Here is a 26222-nt window from a genome sequence, read left to right as displayed (position 1 = left end):
GTAATATGAACGACTCGTTGACGTCCACAATAAGATAAGACACATGAATCAGGGTCTATTGGTTGAGGCTGGTGGCTACACCACTGAACATCATGCGGAAAGCACAGTGGGCGGGGCGACCTCAGCTTCCCGTGAATCCCAAATCGCCTCGGACAGTGATAGAATCATACACCTTATATCTTAGGTTACACAGTACAAACATGTTCTATAAACAGAGCTATTTTGATTCCTACCTCGGTCTGGAAAGTTTTTTAATGAAATACTTTTACCTTAGTCGGAACTCAAGTCAGAGCAATCCTCGAGATATTGAAGTCAGATAAAACATCTCGAGTTTTTTAATTTTTCAGTCGTTATAGACATGTTACAAGTGTCAGGTACATTCTCGAGATAATGAAGTCAGACAAAACATCTCGAGTTTTTAATTTTTCAGTCGTTATAGACATGTCACTAGAGTAACGACCATCCTCGAGATATTGAAGTTAGCCCACAAATCATACTGAGTTTAGATTTCAATAGTCACCGTAAACATACTATTCATACTTAGTGTTAACAGAGATTCTTAAAACGATGTTACAAAAACCTATTAAAGAAATAGAAAAAATCCCTGTCATCACACAGAAGTGAAATAGTTCATAACACTTAGTGTTTAAATCACAAATGTTTTGTTAAGTATTGTAATGATAATGATGGTAAAATAAACAATTTTGGTACATAAGATGTCGATTTCGTTTCGGTATAATCATACTACTTTAACCTACATTCATAATCTTTGTGAAAAAAAGTCAGCATATGATTTTTTTCTGACATTTCCTTGTTTTTGCCTGTCTGTGCCAGCAGTTTTGGGACATTATTTCTTTGTATATTAAAACTCACCTTGTCGTTTAAAAGTCTTTGAAGACATTCATTTCAATCATTTCTTTTAAAGAATGTCAATCATTTTATCTGAAAAAAATAATAAGTCGTTTTAAAATCTTTGTGGCATTTTTCATAAGTAAATCAGCAATTCGACACATTATACTGTGTATATAATGAAAGTTAAGTGATTCAGAAAACATCTTTATATCACGTTCACGGAGACACTACGTGTAGGTAACTAAGGCTAACATACAATTAATTAATTATACATCACATAATTATTTAAATAAAACGACAAGTTGGAGAGTTACAGTAAATACAATGGAATATCATTGTATGCCAAGTCGTCGTGGCCGAGTGGTTAAGGCGATAGACTAGAAATCTATTGGGGTCTCCCCGCGCAGGTTCGAATCCTGCCGACGACGCTATATTTTTTATACTGCGCCATTTAACTGGAATTCATTTATACTGTAAATGTGAAAAGTGTTTTATGCTCCATGATCGAATAATTGGGAGCATATTGTATCTGTGCTGTCTGTTTGACGATTATCAACTACATACATATTACACCGTAAGAGGTTGGGATTTCAATTCTGGCATGTGTGTTTCTTGTGACAAGACCTTTCTGGTAGCTTCAAAAGTTTTGACCATGTGACTTTGACCGTGAACTTTGACCTACATTTAAAAAAAACTTAAACTTTGACCTCAACTATTGCACAATGGAGACGTAAGTGTTTTACAACGTGTGCATACAAGTAGCACATGTCTTACACAATGCAGTTTTAATTTCTACTTCATAATTTTGTTGCATCTAGGGGCATATCTTTTCATAAAAACCACCTGTTTATCATTTAATAATTCTAGAAAATGAATATCATTGTAAAACGGTGACGGAGAGAGTCTTGTTTTAATGATAAGATTATTTATATGTATGTTACGATGACTGAAATCCGATAAAATGCTTACACACACGTAGTTAAAGGTATAATACTCTTTAAACTTTCATCGATGGTAAAACATTCACGTCTCAATACACATACTTACTGTGTTCAAGAACAAGACACCCCTTCACAAAGACGCGTGCACCCCTTCACTAAGACACTTGCACCCCTTCACTAAGACGCGTGCACCCCTTCACTAAGACACTTGCACCCCTTCACTAAGACACTTGCACCCCTTCACTTAGACACTTGCACCCCTTCACTAAGACACTTGCACCCCTTCACTTAGACACTTGCACCCCTTCACATACAAATCCACAACTACTAACTCAGAGACACTCATCAATTCTGTTCTCCAGAACAATATTAAAATGGAATCACACAACACATGAGGGATTCAAGACACATTTACCCAACGTAGCCCTTGAAGCCCTCACAAGGAAATAGTAGGAAACGCCTGTCTTTCACTCGTATCTCATACACATCTCTTCACGAATTTAACAAAATTACATGCACTAGTTTATTTCCTCGCCCGTCTCTACGCACACCCCACCTTCCCCATCCCACATCCACGTCACGCCTCTACGCATACCAAACCCTCCCCATCCCTCCTCCACCTCACGCAAATAGCACGCAAAACTTTTCCCGTTCCATCTGCATGTCACCCACCAACGCACGTCCCATTCTCCTCAACCTTCATCCATCTCACGCCTCACCTTACCCCCCAATCCATCTCACGCCTTTACGCACACCCAACCTTACCCAACCCCAATCCATCTCACGCCTCTACGCACACCCAACCTTACCCACCCCCCAATCCAACGCCTCCACGCACATCTTAGCAGATAGCATGTCAAGTGTCTCTATTTTCATATATTGAAGTTTTATAATTAAATTTTCAAAAATACTTATTTGCATTCAAAAACTTTATGATCTTTGTATTCAATAAATGATCAATTTGGATTAAGAGAAATTCAAATCACTTGTTTTATACAAAAGATATTTTTCTACTTCAAATGTTTTTTATTTGGATCCAAATGAACGCATTCAAATCAGTTTTTGTTTTTAACTGAAATTGATGTTTTTTAAAACTCAAATAAAGGCTTCTTTGATTAATATCAGCATTTTAATATTCAGATGTAAAGCGAAGAGTTCTAATAATCTGATAAACGAATGGTGGCTATTTCACCGAACAACACACGGGAGGCCGTCGCAAGTCTTTCTGAACAGTGTCTTGTTCAATGACACAACGACGACAGTACAGGTTGTCCGTATACCAGTTTCATGGGAAAGTGAATTGTAGATTTAAGAAATAAATATTCATTATCTTTCATATCATCAGACAGACTGTTCTCATAACATTACGTATACCAAGTCGTCGTGGCCGAGTGGTTAAGGCGATAGACTAGAAATCTATTGGGGTCTCCCCGCGCAGGTACGAATCCTGCCGACGACGATATAATTTTCATGACCTTAAATTTCGTCAATATTTCTGTTGTTTGGAACTATCAAATGATGTATAATAATCGTATTTTGTCTCAAAGCCATGAAACAGTGACACCAATTAGATTATACTTGTTGTTCTTTGATTACATAATATATATATATAAATTACGAAATGTATTGAGCAAGTGCACCTCCCTCTCTGGATTTCGACTTTTCTTTCGATCATCTTGGATTTTATTCAGCCGCATCCTAAACTTCAAAATTCAGGCCCTTAGCATTACTGACGAGTCCTAGTAGGACGAAACAACTGTATGATGTAGCATCACTGACGAGCCTTAGAAGGACGAAACAGCTGTATGATGTAGCATCACTGACGAGCCCTAGAAGGACGAAACAGCTGTATGATGTAGCATCACTGACGGGTCCTAGAAGGACGAAACAGCTGTATGATGTAGCATCACTGACGGGTCCTAGTAGGACGAAACAGCTGTATGATGCAGTTTAATTGATAATTTGTGTCTACTGAATCTAACTCTAAAGTTGTATTAAAAATTGATGTTAACTTGTTCGTCTTTTGTACAATCTTTTTACAAGAACGACCTGTATAGTTTCCAAACAGACAAATATCAACTTTAACCTTTTCCGCTCCCCAGACGTGGCTGACCCTAGATCTTTTTAATAGAATGTATTGACTTGCCTTGTTGTATTAGTAGAAAAAAACTTGATCTTGTAGATGATTTAAACAACAGTTAAGAATATCTTATCATACCATACAGGTCTTGTGAATTGTTTTTAACAGGATGTTTTCATGTATTGTAAATCTGTTATATTTCGCGTAGGGTTTATTTTCGCGGAGGGTCATTCACGAATTCAAATCCACCGCGATTATTTGCACAGTAATAATTCTTGATGACATCCATGCTGATTCGGTTACCGATACCACAGACCATGTATCTAATAGCCCATCATTCGCGAATTTAAAGTCATTTCTAGATCACGACTAGAATAATCTATTCGCAAATATATCAGAAGAGATAGGTTCGCGAAATAAAGTTTTCACGAAATTAAAGTGATTTACAGTAAGCACACAGGTGTGGTCGCCCCTTATGTTCTCCCAAAGTTACTCCCCTTTATATCTATCAGACGATATATAATAAGCGTTCACGGCCGATGAGGAAAAAATGCCCTGTAATAGTTTGATGGACTACCACAGTGAACATTATGCGGAAGGCCCGACACATGCTTTCCAAAGAAATAAAGGTAAAATGTCTTGTATCTTGTAACCATAATACTGTTTTATTGAATGCACATCAAAATGTGGATTTTCGTATCCAATTATTTAAAAGGCTGCAAAAGATTGTTTAAAAGGAAAGTTTGTCTTACATGAAATTTCGAAATCATTTTATGAACAGACAAGAGGAGACATATTCAGTTTACCTGAAAATCTGTACAGGTAATGAAGAGGGATATCTAAATAATTATGCATCATATCTTCATAAAACAGTATGTTGGCGATTACTGTTGACTGGAGATTCTTTATGCCAAGTCATTAATTATTCAGAAATATTTAGAAGTATATGTTGTAAAACTTACCTGTATGCAGATAAGTACAGAAGTAACGATGGGAAGGCACCGAGATGTTGGACTTTAACAAGTCGTCGTGGCCGAGTGGTTAAGGCGATAGACTAGAAATCTATTGGGGTCTCCCCGCGCAGGTTCGAATCCTGCCGACGACGGAACATCTTTTGCAACCAAACAACAAATCAGATAAGTTGAAAGTAAAGATACTGTCTACTGAAAACCCAAACAAAGAATACAGCTAAAACTAACTATCAGATGTATCAATTATGGACAACTTATTCCAGTAAGCTACGTTATATATTGTCTAAACTTTTACTGACGACAGGCATATGTGTTACAGGCGGATGTCAGTGTGTGTGATATTAACACGTGTAAATGTCACCAAGTTTGAGTGTCATCACATGTGTATGTCATCATGTGTGAGTGGCATCACGTGTTAATGTCATCACGTGTAAATGTCATCACGTGTTAATGTCATCACGTGTAAATGTCATCACGTGTAAATGTCATCACGTGTGGGTGTCATCACAGGTGATTGTGTTTTGGTTTTTGACGAGCGGAACATGTCGGTTAAGGATATGGTGTCATTTTTATGTTAGGAAAACAAAACTATCCACAACAACAAAAAAGTGGGCGAAGTTCCGGTGTGTTGTTTCTTTTTGAAGTTCCTAATGTCACCGACAAGCTTGTCGCAGAGTCAAACAAAGGGAAGTAACTCTAATACTCCTTATCCAGCTGACCAGGATTCAAGAGCTGAAGGGAGGTAACTTCACATATATTTCATTTTATGTTTGGTCCACAAAGAAAAAAACATGCTGTTGATTGTGTTTAAAATATTTAAATTCTACCTGGTAGATTATCAAACCACGAACGGAGCTCAAGTTACATTTCATTTTGAAAAAAAAAATTTTCATGCTGAATATTGAATCTGTATGATTAAAAGATAAATAATTAATTAGATATAGTAAAGGTTGAGTCTAAAGAAAAGCAAAGGTGATCGAGGGGGGTGGGAGGGGGATATCTTGTATGAAAATTCCTCAAGGAATTTCAGGACATCCTAGCCGATGACTTCCTCCTGTTCCTTGAGAAAATTTTATACAAGCCGTTTTTGAGGAGATATCAGCTGAGGAAAATCTCGACTTGAGGAAATCTCTTGAGATGTTTTATACAAGTGGGGCCAACAGTGGTTACTACCAGCAATTTAGAGGACCAAATATAAACATTTGATAGCACTAAAGTAAGGAACGACAACTCTGTTCTGATGTGAATCCGATATATAATTACAATAATTTATTTTATTTAACCTAGCCATACATATATATATATTAATGGTATTAATTTCAATTTCTATATGTTCAGGTGTCCGTCCGACAATGTAACTGTATGGCTAGGTTGTATTGGAATAACTAGATATAACAGACTGAGGTGTGACATTGAATGGTCAAGCTTTATACCAGGTTTGGTTGTATTTGGGCTCATCCTTTTTGAGTAGCTGATCTAAATGCAAAAATTTAAAGTAACACTTTGACACTTTTGTTGCCGCTGGAAAAAAGGAATGGTGTTGATCATCTTTGGCGTTGATAAGTGAACAATATTTAATAGATATTAACATAAGCTTTTTTCGGCCAATATGGCGATCGCCTTTTTTTGTATCCGTGACTTTTCGTCATAGCCGATACAAAATGCTTAAAATTAATTTCTTGTAAATTGCACACTTCTTTAAAGCCACACAGCACATGAAACCACTAATCTACATATTTTGTCTTCTTTTTTTCTCATTACATCTATTTTAAAAACCGTTTCGTCAAATCGATAATTAAATATTACAATTTGAAATAATAATTGAAGCTTCCTGTGATTCTTGTTTCACACTTTCGTATAATCAACGGAAAGAAACCGGAAATCTCTGAAGGTGTGATACGTGCCAGGTGTCTATTTCAGATGTTTCCAAGGTTACTTAGCGTAGTTGTGACGTAAGCAGTGAAGCTCCGGGCAGGAAAACGTGACCGTACGCGAATACAATCGTTATGTGACATTTTTTTTCTTTCAAAGATGTGCTAAATGCATTTCATAAACGGACGCCTGCCATTTTCTTTAAGTTGATAACACTTTTGAACGGAACATCAGAATAATATTTCTTTACATCGTCCTTAAATGAATTTAATAATAATCTTCATTTTTAGAGGATGAATATATGTTAAGCCAAAGGCTTATTTAAAGCATGTTCCTCTTGTTAGTAAAAGTACATATCAATGGGTTAGTAAAAACAACATGTATGAGTAAACAATAAACTTCATCTGTTGGATACCTGATAAAAATTACATGATTACATACATTATTGAAAAGTATACAGTGTACAAATAAAAAACTTGGTTGCTCTAAAAAGTAAAAAGCAGCAGTATCTTGCAAAATTGTCTACAAATCAAGTAAAAGTTTGAATTTAGCTTTTCCTTGAACATTAAGCAATGCTTAAACAATACGGAAGGTTTTTCCTGTGCATTCATGTACTTCTTTTTTATTGAAAAATAATATTCTGGTATAAACGATTTCGTTAACGAAGGGAGACAACTCTATCTCGGTCCTAAACAATACCCGCGTTTGTTTTTCCACGTTGTTCAACAGAGGTTTCGTTATTAACAAAGGATAACCCATTACAAAGAGTTTTCAATTCGCTATTACGACCACCTCTCTATTAATACAAACATACTACGAAAACCTTGTTGTTCAGACTTCCTTACTATAAAGGTCACTTCACTATCAAAACCACCTCACTATCAAGACCACCTTGCTATTAAGACCACCTCGCTATCAAAACCACCTCACTATCACGACCACCTCGCTACTAAGATCACTTCGTTATTAAGACCACCTCACTATTAAGACAACCTCACTATCAAGACCACATCGCTATTAAGACTACCTCGTTGTTAGGACCACTTCACTAATAAGACTATCTCGTTGTTACTGTGGAGGAAACCGAATCACACGGAGAAAGCAGAAAACGGACAGGTGACAATCTTCCTTTTCACGTCCGTTCCAGGATAAAACCGGACTATATTTTTCATTTCTCGCACACAAGTTCTCGACAACACGCCTATCCCTTTTGTTAAAAATCACTAACACCTAGATGTCGTTATCAACAGTAATGGTACATTGGAGTATCACTCTGAAAACATTTTAACCAAAACATGGAAATCACACTCTGAAGACATTGTGACCAAAACATGGAACTCTCACACTGAAAACATTGTAACCAAAACATGGAACTCTCACACTGAAGATATTGTAACCAAACATGGAACTCTCACACTGAAGATATTGTAACAAAACATGGAACTCTCACACTGAAGATATTGTAACTAAAACATGGAAATCACACACTGAAGACATTGTAACCAAACACATGGAACTCTCACACTGAAAACATTGTAACCAAACATGGAACTCTCACACTGAACACATTGTAACCAAAACATGGAAATCACACACTGAAAACATTGTAACCAAACAAGGAAGTCTTACACTGAAGACATTGTAACCAAAAACATGGAACTCTCACACTGAAGACATTGTAACCAAACACATGGAACTCTCACACTGAAAACATTGTAACCAAACATGGAACTCTCACACTGAACACATTGTAACCAAACATGGAACTCTCACACTGAAAACATTGTAATCAAAACATGGAACTCTCACACTGAAGATATTGTAACAAAACATGGAACTCTCACACTGAAAACATTTTAACCAAAACATGGAACTCTCACACTGAAAACATTGTAACCAAAAACATGGAACTCTCACACTGAAAACATTGTAACCAAAAACATGGAACTCTCACACTGAAGACATTGTAACCAAACACATGGAACTCTCACACTGAAAACATTGTAACCAAACATGGAACTCTCACACTGAACACATTGTAACCCAACATGGAACTCTCAAACTGAAAACATTGTAATCAAAACATGGAACTCTCACACTGAAGATATTGTAACAAAACATGGAACTCTCACACTGAAAACATTTTAACCAAAACATGGAACTCTCACACTGAAAACATTGTAACCAAAAAAAATGGAACTCTCACACTGAAAACATTGTAACCAAAACCATGGAACTCTCACACTGAAAACATTGTAACCAAAAACATGGAACTCTCACACTGAAAACATTGTAACCAAAAACATGGAACTCTCACACTGAAGACATTGTAACCAAACACATGGAACTCTCACACTGAAAACATTGTAACCAAACATGGAACTCTCACACTGAACACATTGTAACCCAACATGGAACTCTCACACTGAAAACATTGTAATCAAAACATGGAACTCTCACACTGAAGATATTGTAACAAAACATGGAACTCTCACACTGAAAACATTTTAACCAAAACATGGAACTCTCACACTGAAAACATTGTAACCAAAAAAATGGAACTCTCACACTGAAAACATTGTAACCAAAACCATGGAACGCTCACACTGAAGATATTGTAACCAAAACATGGAACTCTCACACTGAAGACATTGTAACCAAAACATGGAACTCTTACACTGAAAACATTGTAACCAAAAACATGGAACTCTCACACTGAAGACATTGTAACCAAACACATGGAACTCTCACACTGAAAACATTGTAACCAAACATGGAACTCTCACACTGAACACATTGTAACCAAACATGGAACTCTCACACTGAAAACATTGTAATCAAAACATGGAACTCTCACACTGAAGATATTGTAACAAAACATGGAACTCTCACACTGAAAATATTGTAACCAAAACATGGAACTCTCACACTGAAAACATTGTAATCAAAACATGGAACTCTCACACTGAAGATATTGTAACAAAACATGGAACTCTCACACTGAAAATATTTTAACCAAAACATGGAACTCTCACACTGAAAACATTGTAACCAAACACATGGAACTCTCACACTGAAGATATTGTAACCAAACATGGAACTCTCACACTGAAAACATTGTAACCAAAACATGGAACTCTCACACTCTGAAGACATTGTGACCAAAACATGGAAATCTCACACTGAAAATATTGTAACCAAAACATGGAACTCTCACACTGAAAACATTGTAACCAAAACATGGAACTCTCACACTGAAAACATTTTAACCAAAACATGGAACTCTCACACTGAAAACATTGTAACAATACATGGAACTCTCACACTGAAGATATTGTAACCAAAACATGGAAATCACACACTGAAGATATTGTAACCAAAACATGGAACTCTCACACTGAAAACATTGTAACCAAAAAAAATGGAACTCTCACACTGAAAACATTGTAACCAAAACCATGGAACTCTCACACTGAAAACATTGTAACCAAAAACATGGAACTCTCACACTGAAAACATTGTAACCAAAAACATGGAACTCTCACACTGAAGACATTGTAACCAAACACATGGAACTCTCACACTGAAAACATTGTAACCAAACATGGAACTCTCACACTGAACACATTGTAACCAAACATGGAACTCTCACACTGAAAACATTGTAATCAAAACATGGAACTCTCACACTGAAGATATTGTAACAAAACATGGAACTCTCACACTGAAAACATTTTAACCAAAACATGGAACTCTCACACTGAAAACATTGTAACCAAACACATGGAACTCTCACACTGAAGATATTGTAACCAAACATGGAACTGGAACTCTCACACTGAAAACATTGTAACCAAAAACATGGAACTCTCACACTGAAGACATTGTAACCAAACACATGGAACTCTCACACTGAAAACATTGTAACCAAACATGGAACTCTCACACTGAACACATTGTAACCAAACATGGAACTCTCACACTGAAAACATTGTAATCAAAACATGGAACTCTCACACTGAAGATATTGTAACAAAACATGGAACTCTCACACTGAAAATATTGTAACCAAAACATGGAACTCTCACACTGAAAACATTGTAATCAAAACATGGAACTCTCACACTGAAGATATTGTAACAAAACATGGAACTCTCACACTGAAAATATTTTAACCAAAACATGGAACTCTCACACTGAAAACATTGTAACCAAACACATGGAACTCTCACACTGAAGATATTGTAACCAAACATGGAACTCTCACACTGAAAACATTGTAACCAAAACATGGAACTCTCACACTCTGAAGACATTGTGACCAAAACATGGAAATCTCACACTGAAAATATTGTAACCAAAACATGGAACTCTCACACTGAACACATTGTAACCAAAACATGGAACTCTCACACTGAAAACATTTTAACCAAAACATGGAACTCTCACACTGAAAACATTGTAACAATACATGGAACTCTCACACTGAAGATATTGTAACCAAAACATGGAAATCACACACTGAAGATATTGTAACCAAAACATGGAAATCACACACTGAAGATATTTTAACAAAACATGGAACTCTCACACTGAAAACATTGTAACCAAAACATGGAAATCACACACTGAAAACATTGTAATCAAAAACATGGAACTCTCACACTGAAAACATTGTAACCAAAAACATGGAACTCTCACACTGAAGATATTGTAACCAAAACATGGAACTCTCACACTGAAAACATTGTAACCAAAACATGGAACTCTCACACTGAAGACATTGTAACCAAACACATGGAACTCTCACACTGAAGATATTGTAACCAAAACATGGAACTCTCACACTGAAAACATTGTAACCAAACACATGGAACTCTCACACTGAAAACATTGTAACCAAAACATGGAAATCACACACTGAAGATATTGTAACCAAAACATGGAAATCACACACTGAAGACATTGTAATCAAACATGGAACTCTCACACTGAAAACATTGTAACCAAAACATGGAAATCACACACTGAAGATATTGTAACCAAAACATGGAAATCACACACTGAAGACATTGTAATCAAACATGGAACTCTCACACTGAAGATATTGTAACAAAACATGGAACTCTCACACTGAAGATATTGTAACCAAAACATGGAAATCACACACTGAAGATATTGTAACAAAACATGGAACTCTCACACTGAAAATATTTTAACCAAACACATGGAACTCTCACACTGAAAACATTGTAATCAAAACATGGAACTCTCACACTGAAGATATTGTAATCAAAACATGGAACTCTCACACTGAAGATATTGTAACAAAACATGGAACTCTCTCACTGAAAATATTGTAACTAAAACATGGAACTCTCACACTGAACACATTGTAATCAAAACATGGAACTCTCACACTGAAGATATTGTAACTAAAACATGGAACTCTCACACGGAAGACATTGTAACTAAAACATCAAATTACATCGCTACGTTGAGAAATCTAAAATACACCTTTAATAGAAGAAAAATGAAAATGATCTTATTCTAATTAGACTTGTTTTTAATGTACATGCGAGGTATTACAACTGTCACACTTGAATTAGCTAGATAACATCCAATATGAAGCAGATCACATAATACCTGGTTACCAATTTTAAGGACAATTCATGTTACCACAAATCGCAAAGTTTCCGTCATATTTAAATTTTCTACTACCTGCTATTGTCTCAGACGTCTCTAATTATAATGTTACAAAGAAGAAATAGTTTCAAAGACCAAGATATAGACTGCAAGTGACAAGGTCATCCTTTGTACCAGAGACTTCCGACTCCTGGAACAATATACTTTATGAAACAAAGCTATCGAAATCCCGAATTCCATCTAACGGACACTATTCTTATACAAATTACATTCTTTCGTGAACACAGGTTTAGAGAAGTCAGCTTAACTAATTTTCAACTACGAAACCGCAGTATCTCTTCAAAACCATGATCTTTATAAAGGCGACCTTCGGGACGACCCTACTTGTGATTTTGGATATCTGTAGATTTTTCTTACTATCTACTCGTGGAATACCAAAGCTTCGGAGATCCGAATCTAGACATCAGTCCAAACATTTTAATTTGTTTGTCTGTACATTCACCTTATTCAGATTAAGTTTATCTATTATTTAATCCATATGGATTATCAGTGTAGATACACAAACAACAGGAAGACACATTCAATATAAACAAAAACACACACTCTACCACACCCTACCACACACCCTACCACACCCTACCACACCCTGAAACACACCCTACCACACCCTACCACACCCTGACACACCCTACCACACCCTACCACACCCTGACACACACCCTACCACACCCTACCACACCCTGAAACACACCCTACCACACCCTACCACACCCTGAAACACACCCTACCACACCCTACCACACCCTGAAACACACCCTACCACACCCTACCACACCCTGACACACCCTACCACACCCTGAAACACACCCTACCACACCCTGACACACCCTGACACACCCTGAAACACACCCTACCACACCCTGACACACCCTGACACACCCTACCACACCCTACCACACCCTACAACACCCTGAAACACACCGTTCCTCAACCTTCTCAACCGAGATACTCACCCTTCTACACCGTTCTACTCCCTGTCACACACCCTACCACACCCTGACACACACCCTACCACACCCTGACACACACCCTACCACACCCTGAAACACACCCTACCACACCCTACCACACCCTACCACACCCTGACACACCCTACCACACCCTGAAACACACCCTGCCACACCCTGACACACCCTGACACACCCTACCACACCCTACCACACCCTACACACCCTACCACACACCCTACCACACCCTGACACACACCCTACCACACCCTACTGACAACACCCTACCACACACCCTACCACACCCTGACACACACCCTACCACACCCTGACACACACCCTACCACACCCTGAAACACACCCTACCACACCCTACCACACCCTGAAACACACCCTACCACACCCTACCACACCCTGAAACACACCCTACCACACCCTACCACACCCTGAAACACACCCTACCACACCCTACCACTCCCTGACACACACCCTACCACACCCTGACACACACCCTCCCACACCCTACCACACACTGACACACACCCTACCACACACCCTACCACACCCTGACACACACCCTACCACACCCTGACACACACCCTACCACACCCTGAAACACACCCTACCACACCCTACCACACCCTGACACACACTGACACACACCCTACCACACCCTGACACACACCCTCCAACACCCTGACACACACCCTCCCACACCCTACCACACAGACACACACCCTACCACACCCTTACACACACCCTACCACACCCTGAAACACACCCTACCACACCCTGACACACACCCTACCACACCCTGACACACACCATCCCACAAACTGACACACACCCTACCACACCCTGACACACACCCTGACACACCCTGACACACACCCTACCAAACACTGACACACACCCTACCACACCCTGACAAACACCCTTCCACACCCTGACACACACCCTACCACACCCTGAAACACACCCTACCACACCCTACCAAACCATACCACACACTGACACACACCCTGACACACACCCTCCGCACCCTGACACACACCCTACCACTCCCTGACACACACCCTACCACACCCTGACACACACCCTACACCACCTGACACACACCCTACCACACCCTGACACACACCCTACCACACCCTGACACACACCCTACCACACCCTGACACACACCCTACCACACCCTGATACACACCCTACCATACCCTACTACACCCTGACACACACCCTGATACACCATGACACCCACCCACACCCTACCACACACTGACACACCCTGAAACACCTACCACACCCTACCACACACCCTTCCACACCCTGAAACACACCCTCCCACACCCTACCACACACGGACACACACCCTACCACACCCTGACACACACCCTACCACACCCAAACACACACCCTACCACACCCTGGCACACACCCTACCACACCCTGACACACACCCTACCACACCCCACCGCACACTGACACACACCCTACCACACCCAAACACACACCCTACTACACCCTGACACACACCCTACCACACCCTGAAACACAACCTACCACACCCTGACACACACCCTACCACATCCTGACACACACTCTACCACACCCTGAAACACACCCTACCACACCCTGACACACACCCTACCACACCCTGACACACACCCTATCACACCCTGAAACACACCCTACCACACCCTACCACACCCTGAAACACACACCCTACCACACCCTTACACACACCCTACCACACCCTGACACACACCCTCCCACACCCTGAAACACATCCTACCACACCCTACCACACCCAAACACACACCCTACTACACCCTGACACACACCCTACTACACCCTGACACACACCCTACCACACCCTGAAACACACCCTACCACATCCTGTAACACACCCTACCACACCCTGACACACACCCTACCACACCCTACCACACCCACACACACATCCTACCATACCCTGAAACACACCCTACCACACCCAAACACACACCCTACCACACCCTGACACACACCCTACCACACCCTGACACACACCCTACCACACCCTGAAACACACCCTACCACACCCTGACACACCCTACCACACCCTACCACACCCAAACACACACCCTACCACACCCAAACACACACTCACACACACACACACACCCTCACACACACACTCAAACACCCACCTATCCACCCACCCACCCACCCATATATCACGCGTGCGCATACATATCGTCCGGTTGCAGCTAAGAATAGTGTAGAGAAATGTTTCACAAACATTACTCAAATTTAAGCAATGTAAATGGAATATAAAAATATTTCTTGGTGATAAATATCATAGGTAGATGTTCACATAATGTTTAAATTATTTGTGACAAATGGTATATAGCTCAACACAGATAAAGTGAGTTTGGTTATTTTTATTATAACATGTTTCAGATTAAATGACCAGAACACATACAATGTCCTTTGACTTTCTTTTTTCTTCCGCTCCTCAGTATTTTCTGAGGGACTGAGGGTCGTCAAGGAGAAAGGAAAATCACAGGATGTAATATAACTTTAGAAAAGCAGAGGGTTACGTATGCTAAGTATTGTTTTATGCTTACAGTAATGTAACAGAGATCATTGTTTTGCCCTGTGACAGTAACAAATAAGGGAAATTACACAAGCGATCTCCAATATGTGTTTGTTAAGGAAAGGACATTTAAGTTGTAATAGCTTTTGTCATATCCATGTCTCTTTTTTTTAGATAAAATGATTAAACCTGAAAAACAACTTATATTTATCAGTATTGTTGGCCTGAATGGAAGAACACAAGTGGTCGTGATGTGGGAGGAAACCGGAGTACCTTTTTATCGCATGTGCGGGAAATCGTACCGCGGACACCTAGGTGGTAGACAAATGCGTTATCACTGCACCACTCGACCACTCAAAATTAGATACACTGTATGTCCGTGTTATATATATATATCTATATAAGATATAGAAAGAAAGATTTTGAAAGCCAAGAAACAAACCACGTATATCCTACGCCCGCCAACGAGAGCGAATTTAGACAGAGTTCAATCGTACGACAAGGCGTCGCAATCGGGACCCCAGCATGTAGAATGTGCATGTTCTATGGCGGCATCGGAACGACAGAAACTGGACAGAACTTTGGAAGTTCGGTAATCGATGTAGAGACCTGTCACCAGAATTATTTAGTTTTTGTTCTGCCCTGATTTTGACATCTTTAATTCCGTTAGTCTCCAAGTGTTATTTACAACGAATTTCACTCTATGATAACCCCTTCCCCACAACCCCACACATCCCCTACAATACACTCACAAAGATAAAACAAGAAAAATAATTGTGAAATTCAAAACTACACAAGGGATTGTCGACGTATGAATAAAACCGCATATAAGGAACTCATTATCGATAAAATGTCACGATGATTGAGGGGAAAATTAAACAAAATAAAACTTAAGTATTTTATGGGCAAGTCAGTGCAGTGAGTGGAAATACTGATACACTCGGTTTTATATAATGTTGATGTGCTGATAACAATGAATCTTATTATAATACCTGGATAATAAATGTATTTGATCATCAAGGATGTTTTAAGCCGAGTCCTGATTTGTATGTGAATTATTCATGTCGTTTTGAATAATACATAAACCTTGCGTCATCCGTAATCAATGGTTTTAGGGCACGCGTTTAATGTGCGTTTAAATCAGTTAGTTAAGCAGAATGTCAAACTACAGGTAAGAAATGTATAGACAGCCCATTACAGTCACGAACAGTACACACCAGTTCATAATTTCAACTTAGATCCAGGTGTAGGAGGAAGCAAAACTGAAAAATTCTCCGCCCACACTGGGGCTCGAACTATTGACCTCTCGCCCTCAAGCGAACGTCCTATTATACCATAACAGGCCAAATGGGGCTTCTCGTCGAAAAAAAAATTTACTTACTTTATGTGAACTGTATTTGTTGAAAACAAACAAATACCCATAAGAAAACAAACAAAATGTTTTTTTTATTATTATTTACGTTGACGCGGAAGCCATGTTAACGGAGACAAATACGATCGGGTGAAGATCCGAGGTTTGTTTTTCGAATCCTACCGGGAGACTAAGATCATAGGTCTCGTGCAGTCGTGGTTATGTTCTGGGCAAGACACTTTGTCCAATCGCCCTGGATTTCCGACAAGACTGGCCCTCTCGCATGATGTTCATTTAATTATCCACCAACCGAAGGTAGTAAACGTAAGAAAAGGCTACTGTTATCATCACTTACTTAGGGCAATCCGATATCGGGGCATGAAACTGATGTTTGTTAGTATTCATCACGTGTTGAGTTATTTTTAGAATAATATCATATAGGAGGAAAAAGAGTAAATACTAAACCCTCCCCCTCCCCCTCCCCCCCCCCCCCCGTTATAGATATAATGATTTATTGTATAAATCATCTATTTATTTATGAAATGGTTTTATATGCTAAACAAATATCTGTTGTTTCCTTTATGAAGTTCTTTATCATCACAGCTTGCTGTAGCTACAATATTTTATGATAAATCTAGTTAATGGTAAGAACTTCTGCTCAAGCCATTTGCTGATTGGGTTTTTTCCAATCAAAAATAGAAAACATATTATATCATATCTAAAAGTTATCAAAACAACCTGATTTTATGTAGATGTTAAATTATATAAGGTATCATACGAAAGATCAAACCTTAAGTGAGATATCAAATTTTATAAAATACAGATAAATCTCAAAAAGTTGATCAGTCAAGAAAATTACAGTTTTCTTCTGAAATTCGGATTTTGAAGGTTTTCGAATTCTGTCTGTTAAAAAATCTGAAACTCGACGCTCAACAGGAAAATTTTTCAAAAATTGTTTTTATCGGGTTCCGGGAAAATGATTGCCAAATTTGGCAAGGGGAAAATGTTAAATTAAGAATAATATATATTTTATATACCTGTAAATCAAGTTCATTTATTTACGTATTTATTTATATTTTCATTGCATTCTTACAGGGTCTACATATAGATCTAAGTACACATAACATGTAACGACGGACTTTTCTCTCCGTTCAGATCAGTACATGTCCTAGTGTAGTCTAGAGATAAATTTAAGTCCGGGTTTAAATAAATTATACTTCGTTCGCCTTTTGTATTTTCAATCCCGTTTTAACAAACATTATATGGTAGGCAAGGGTTTGAATAACTATTTATCTACTCATTTACATTCTTTGTTGCAGATACGTGTCATACGTGTGTTATATTTGTTTTCATTTCTGTGAATAAATCGGAAGATGGTAGGTGCTCGTTGGAAGAGTTCCGAGGCTGCTCGACTAGGTTGTTACGCATGCGCTTTTCTTCGAGAGAAACAAAATGGCGGCCACTAAGATGGCTGGAAAGGCCCCTGGTAGTGGGGGTATAGTAAGAGTAGGTTACTATGAAATGGAACGGACGATTGGAAAAGGAAATTTCGCAGTTGTCAAATTGGCAACTCATATTGCCACAAAAACCAAGGTAAGTTGCCCAGTGTCACCAAAATCCGTCAAGTTTACAATAGTTTACACTCCTTATGAATCGTTTTAGAACTCGACGTTGTAAACATTGACATTTTATTCATGTATTGTTACTGTTATGAAGATTAAGCGATTAGAAAAAAAAACCAAATTGATGTGCTTCATTGGTAAACCAGCTTATGTTTATGTTTCACGTATAAGGTCTTTATTTTTGAAATAAACCTTAGTAAAAAGACGAGTTATCAAGTAGTACATTATAGCCATCGTCAACTAGTATGTATCTTATAGTATATTTCATGATGGTTATTTTGAAGGAAAGTAAACGAAATTTTGATGTAGGTCGGTTATAGTTATTATAACATATTCTGGGTTGAATATACACAACTGACATGATAGACAATAACAAATAAATCGACCAAATCCTGTTAACTATTTACTGTTTTGGGAACATCTTCACGTTCGCATTTGGAAGGATGCAGTTGAAACTTCACCTTATGCGTCCAGTTTCGATGATAAAACTCACGTAGATTCGGATAAGGAGGAATTGGTGAACAAGTTAATGGTTAAACGTAAATTAAAAAAAAATACAACATTGAAATCAAAGGAAATCAGGTGATATGTTTTTAGTTGTATACAACTTAGATATTTCTTTGAAAGTTTTGATAGATAGCTTGATGACTAACCATCTTCAGAATTAGTTTGGTCATGGTAGTGTATGGACTTTCACATGTCATTGTGGTGTTAGTGAACATCAGAACTCTGGCTCACTATAAAAGTAAAGGAAATAAGCAACTTATGCCTGGGTTAGGATTCAATTATTATTGCGGAAAGAAATCATTCTTATGATCAGATTTGATTCTCTTGAACGAATATAAATGATGAATCATTTATAACCTAAAATCTGCACTGGGGTTTCCTCTGCCTAGTTACTGGGACGTGTACTGTTTATTTGAGTAAATGTACAATAAAATCGCCATCACATTTCAAAACTCCTGTGTCTCGGACAAGATCTGGTGAAAGTCCATCTTTCCTCTCTCAAATGATAGGCACACCTGGTACTCAAAACACCCGACATCTAGATCGCAGGAAAAGCAAGACTAACAGAACCAAGCAATGTTGATTTAATTACATGAATTAAGGGTAGATGGGTGGAAAGTCCTGTCAGAGTGAAGACAACACACACACTCATTGATGTCACCTCTGTTGAATGACTACCAAGGCTCATGTGCACCAGTAGCACCAAATGCGAAACATGCATCATACTCTTCCAACTACTCAGTTACATAACAATGCTTATGTAACAGAGGTCATTATTAATTTCAATGCCTCCGCTAGGAATCAAACCCGGGACCCCTGACTTACTTGTCTGACGCTCAACCTATTGAGCTAAAGAGAAGTTCTCTCTAACCGAGTGGTATATTGCGGCTAGTATTTTACCAGGGTTACACTTATTTCCCTTACTTATAAATGCCAGAGCTTGAATGTTCATCAACAGAACATGCATCATACTCTACCAACTACTCAGTTATATAACAATCCTGATTTCCCTTACTTATCAATGCCAGAGTTCATCAATGCAGGGCTTATATGATAAAGTCAATGGAATGACAGTTTAATTCACATTAAACAAGTTAGTTTTAATGTAGTTTTCCTATATATAAATTATGTAAATTGAGGGTATTATATTAACACAAGAGCTACTGAAACAGCACTGAATTGTTTTATACCGGGACCCACCGGTACTAAATTGTTTCATACAGGGACCCACCAGTACTGAAATGTTTTATACAGGGTACCCACCAGTACTGAATTGTTTTATACAGGGTACCCACCAGTACTGAATTGCTATATACAGGGACCCACCAGTACTGAAATGTTTTATACAGGGTACCCACCAGTACTGAAATGTTTTATACAGGGTACCCAACAGTACTGAATTGTTTTATACAGGGTACCCACCAGTACTGAATTGTTTTATACAGGGTACCCACCAGTACTGAATTGTTTTATACAGGGTACCCACCAGTACTGAATTGTTTTATACAGGGTACCCACCAGTACTGAAATGTTTTATACAGGGTACCCACCCGTACTGAATTGTTTTATACAGGGTACCCACCAGTACTGAATTGTTTTATACAGGGTACCCACCAGTACTGAAATGTTTTATACAGGGTACCCACCAGTACTGAATTGTTTTATACAGGGTACCAACCAGTATTGAATTGTTTTATACAGGGTACCCACCAGTACTGAATTGTTTTATACAGGTCACCCACCAGTACTGAATTGTTTTATACAGGGTACCCACCAGTACTGAATTGTTTTATACAGGGTACCCACCAGTACTGAATTGTTTTATACAGGTACCCACCAGTACTGAATTGTTTTATACAGGGTACCCACCAGTACCCACCCGTACTGAATTGTTTTATACAGGGTACCCACCAGTACTGAATTGTTTTATACAGGGTACCAACCAGTACTGAATTGTTTTATACAGGGTACCCACCAGTACTGAATTGTTTTATACAGGGTACCCACCAGTACTGAAATGTTTTATACAGGGTACCCACCAGTACTGAATTGTTTTATACAGGGTACCCACCAGTACTGAATTGTTTTATACAGGGTACCCACCAGTACTGAATTGTTTTATACAGGGTACCCACCAGTACTGAATTGTTTTATACAGGGTACCCACCAGTACTGAATTGTTTTATACAGGGTACCCACCAGTACTGAATTGTTTTATACAGGGTACCAACCAGTACTGTATTGTTTTATACAGGATACCCACCAGTACCAACCAGTACTGAATTGTTTTATACAGGGTACCCACCAGTACTGAATTGTTTTATACAGGGTACCCACCAGTACTGAATTGTTTTATACAGGGTACCCACCAGTACCCACCAGTACTGTATTGTTTGATACAGGATACCCACCAGTACTAAATTATTTTATACAGGGTACCCACCAGTACCCACCAGTACTGAATTGTTTTATACAGGGTACCCACCAGTACTGAATTGTTTTATACAGGGTACCCACCAGTACTGAATTGTTTTATACAGGGTACCCACCAGTACTGAATTGTTTTATACAGGGTACCCACCAGTACTGAATTGTTTTATACAGGGTACCCACCAGTACTGAATTGTTTTATACAGGGTACCCACCAGTACTGAATTGTTTTATACAGGGTACCCACCAGTACTGAATTGTTTTATACAGGGTACCCACCAGTACTGAATTGTTTTATACAGGGTACCCACCAGTACTGTATTGTTTTATACAGGATACCCACCAGTACCAACCAGTACTGAATTGTTTTATACAGGGTACCCACCAGTACTGAATTGTTTTATACAGGGTACCCACCATAACTGAATTGTTTTATACAGGGTACCCACCAGTACTGTATTGTTTTATACAGGGTATCCACCAGTACCCACCAGTACTGAATTGTTTTATACAGGGTACCCACCAGTACTGAATTGTTTATACAGGGTGCCCACCAGTACTGAATTGTTTTATACAGGGAACCCACCAGTACTGAATTGTTTTATACAGGGTACCCACCAGTACTGAATTATTTTATACATGGTACCCACCAGTACCCACCAGTACTGAATTGTTTTATACAGGGTACCCACCAGTATCCACCAGTACTGAATTGTTTTATACAGGGTACCCACCAGTACTGAATTGTTTTATACAGGGTACCCACCAGTACCCACCAGTACTGAATTGTTTTATACAGGGTACCCACCAGTACTGAATTGTTTTATACAAGGTACCCACCAGTACTGAATTGTTTTATACAGGGTACCCACCAGTACTGAATTGTTTTATACAGGGTACCCACCAGTACTGAATTGTTTTATACAGGATACCCACCAGTACCAACCAGTACTGAATTGTTTTATACAGGGTACCCACCAGTACTGTATTGTTTTATACAGGTACCCACCAGTACTGAATTGTTTTATACAGGGTACCCACCAGTACTGAATTGTTTTATACAGGGTACCCACCAGTACTGAATTGTTTTATACAGGGTACCCACCAGTACTGAATTGTTTTATACAGGGTACCCACCAGTACTGAATTGTTTTATACAGGGTACCCACCAGTACTGTATTGTTTTATACAGGATACCCACCAGTACCCACCAGTACTGAATTGTTTTATACAGGGTACCCACCAGTACTGAATTGTTTTATACAGGGTACCCACCAGTACTGTATTGTTTTATACAGGATACCCACCAGTACCAACCAGTACTGAATTGTTTTATACAGGGTACCCACCAGTACTGAATTGTTTTATACAGGGTACCCACCAGTACTGAATTGTTTTATACAGGGTACCCACCAGTACTGTATTGTTTTATACAGGGTACCCACCAGTACTAAATTGTTTTATACCCACCAGTACTGAATTGTTTTATACAGGGTACCCACCAGTACTGAATTGTTTTATACAGGGTACCCACCAGTACTGAATTGTTTTATACAGGGTGCCCACCAGTACTGAATTGTTTTATACAGGGTACCCAACAGTACTGAATTGTTTTATACAGGGTATCCACCAGTACTGAATTGTTTTATACAGGGTACCCACCAGGGTACCCACCAGTACTGAATTGTTTTATACAGGGTACCCACCAGTACCCACCAGTACTGAATTGTTTTATACAGGGTACCCACCAGTACTGAATTGTTTTATACAGGGTACCCACCAGTACTGAATTGTTTTATACAGGGTACCCACCAGTACTGAATTGTTTTATACAGGGTACCCACCAGTACTGAATTGTTTTATACAGGGTACCCACCAGTACTGAATTGTTTTATACAGGGTACCCACCAGTACTGAATTGTTTTATACAGGGTACCCACCAGTACTGAATTGTTTTATACAGGGTACCCACCAGTACTGAATTGTTCAATATTGAACTTAATTCTGTGCCTCAATTTTTCTTGGTTTTAAATTATTCAGAATTGACATATAGGACTTCATTGCTGATAAGTCCCCCCATTCAAATTCCTGTAAGACACTGCAGATACTGTTCTTCATGTTGTAAATTTAAAGTGTAATGTGCATGGTGGCACTAGTTTTGAATCAAAGTTGAAGTGTTTTCAGGGTGCAGACTAATTTAAAAAGGAAATCATAGTTCACACATTTTTGATGTTCCCAGATTTCTAGATAAGTACAGTTAACTTCTAGTGGGTGGTCAGGTGGCACAGTGTAACACCTTGCCCTTTCACCTAGCCTTTCAGGGTTTGGTTGTGAAAAGGTACGTAAGTGGTTACCTTCATGATCGTGTGGGTTTTCACGAGGTACACAACAGTAAGACTTCTAGGATATGAAAAGAGCAATTATGGATGAAAAAGTGCTCATTTTCTCTGTAGCCTTGCTCAAATTCTCACATTTACTCTAGACTTAAGTTATCTCCCCTACGAGGGACTTAAGATTTCTCCCCATAACCGGTCACTAAATAATATGGCTGAATTATATAATTTTCTTCTTCTTTTTTTTTAACACGTCACCAGACCGCTGACATTTGTCGGTGAGATGATGCCCAGAAACAGGAGTAGTCGTGGCGAAGGAATTCCGATCAACTAACCGACCGATATACAACTTTAATTTCCAATTCACACGATATTTTCTCATTTCACAGTTTCATATCATAGCATAATTCGTGTCTTCTTTGGGAATTCTTTCAGATTGAGGGAGACCTTCAAGGTTTCAATTCATTTCGCACAACCCTTAAAATAGATGGAAATATTGCCCAATAATATTTGCTGCAAAATTCCCCGAACAAATCTGTAAAATTTTGATTGAAAAGCAGACTCTTGTTTACATGGATGTATTTTTTGTTCTTTCTGCCAATGAAGCAGAAGAATTGTCGTTGCGATGTAATGAAATGTATTTAGAAAAATAGCAGTATTTTTTATTTATCAATGGTGGTTTGAATCCCTACTGCCAGGAGCAGACAAAAAGATCAGCATATGTGTGCATTTCCACCAATCACAAGTCAGGATTGAAATCTTCATTTGTCGTTAAAATTAAAATCTTCATTTGTTGTTAAAATTGAAATATCTGTTTGTCATTACTTTAGAAAGTTAGGAGTGGTATCTTGACTTGTAGAGGTTGTTAGCGTGAGGAAATGTGCTAATTACAGCATATCTAGTGTATTTGTTTCACTTTCATATCTTACATTAACTGACTCAGAAATCACAGTTTTCGTTTGTTTTTCATCTTGTTGGATATTACGTAGGTGAAGTGATATAAACTAGTAAAACGCACACATCTACTGATATATCAGTATTTGACAGCTGAGTTGTGTGGATTGAACATAACGCAAGAGATTAATGTTTAATAGTTAAATATAATTCAGTTGTCTTATGAAACATCTGTGTCTCTTTTCAGAACATTTTCTTCAGGTTTTCAATGTCATATAGAGTAAAAGCTCTCATAACACAAGCATTAGACAGTGATTTTGAGGATTCAGATATTTTGAGTTCTGGACTCATGTTTTCCTGCTGTAGCTGGGATACCTTCGAAACTTCGGAACCAAACTTATCTCTTAGTAACTAGACTCGTTAAAGTTATAGAAATAGCGCTTTAGACTCGCCAGAAAAAAATCTTACAGAATTTAGTGAGTACAAGACCTGTATCTAAAAGTGTTGCATTTATTTATTTGAAGCAATAAATATGGATAGTGTGCAATTTTATGATCGATAAATGTAGTGAAGCACTTTTCTTCTTTCACAGTATACACCTGTCAACATCAAGAGCTTTATACCAATCACTAGTTATGCAGAGTTGGGGCCTCAAGTTGTGCCAGCTGACTCATGCATGATATGCAGAGTTGGGGCCTCAAGTTGTGCCAGCTTGCTCATGCATGATATGACAATTTAAGTAATAATTAATATGTAGGGTTTTATAATTAGTAAAACTTTTTTTATGCTCCTCAAAAGGAGAGCATACAGTCGCAGCTTCATCTGTCCGTCATAATTTTGTCATTAAGATGTATCAACATAAAACATCATAGGTAGAAAGATCTCAACAAGGGGAAGTGCAGTGTAAAAGAACCCTCTTTTGCATAATTTAGGAGTTATTGCCCTTTGTTATTTTTAAAATTTTAACCAGAGCATTACTCTAAAACTACAATTTTGGACCAGGAAAAATGATGTAAAGGTTTGCATTGTTTGAAACAAAGTTCAGACTACATGTATTACAATGCTCCTAATTCTTCTATTATTAGATACCTGACTGACTGAATATTTCCTCATGTACAATAGATAGTTATCATTG

At 38.6% G+C, this 26222-nt stretch overlaps 1 protein-coding gene and 3 non-coding genes across 4 annotated transcripts in view; all 4 read left to right on the top strand.

Annotated features, from left to right (window-relative positions):
* The first annotated feature begins 1198 nt into the window (after positions 1-1198).
* Positions 1199-1280, top strand: Trnas-aga (transfer RNA serine (anticodon AGA)). Its single transcript has one exon. It is a non-coding gene; the product is annotated as a tRNA-Ser (tRNA).
* A 1890-nt stretch (positions 1281-3170) lies between these two features.
* On the top strand, positions 3171-3252 carry Trnas-aga (transfer RNA serine (anticodon AGA)). The gene has a single exon. It is a non-coding gene; the product is annotated as a tRNA-Ser (tRNA).
* A 1644-nt stretch (positions 3253-4896) lies between these two features.
* On the top strand, positions 4897-4978 carry Trnas-aga (transfer RNA serine (anticodon AGA)). Its single transcript has one exon. It is a non-coding gene; the product is annotated as a tRNA-Ser (tRNA).
* Positions 4979-18753: 13775 nt separating this feature from the next.
* Positions 18754-26222, top strand: part of LOC132555923 (serine/threonine-protein kinase SIK3-like) — a 50162-nt gene continuing 42693 nt past the window's right edge. The window contains exon 1 of the mRNA XM_060220301.1: positions 18754-18894. Within this exon, the coding sequence (XP_060076284.1) occupies positions 18754-18894 (141 nt within the window). The remainder of the gene's footprint in view (positions 18895-26222) is intronic.

The sequence above is a fragment of the Ylistrum balloti genome, unplaced genomic scaffold, assembly GCF_031769215.1.
Source record: "Ylistrum balloti isolate Yb309-2 unplaced genomic scaffold, AGI_CSIRO_Ybal_v1 Utg370528, whole genome shotgun sequence".
Classification (NCBI taxonomy): domain Eukaryota; kingdom Metazoa; phylum Mollusca; class Bivalvia; order Pectinida; family Pectinidae; genus Ylistrum; species Ylistrum balloti.
This window is presented reverse-complemented; position numbering and strand designations above follow the sequence as displayed.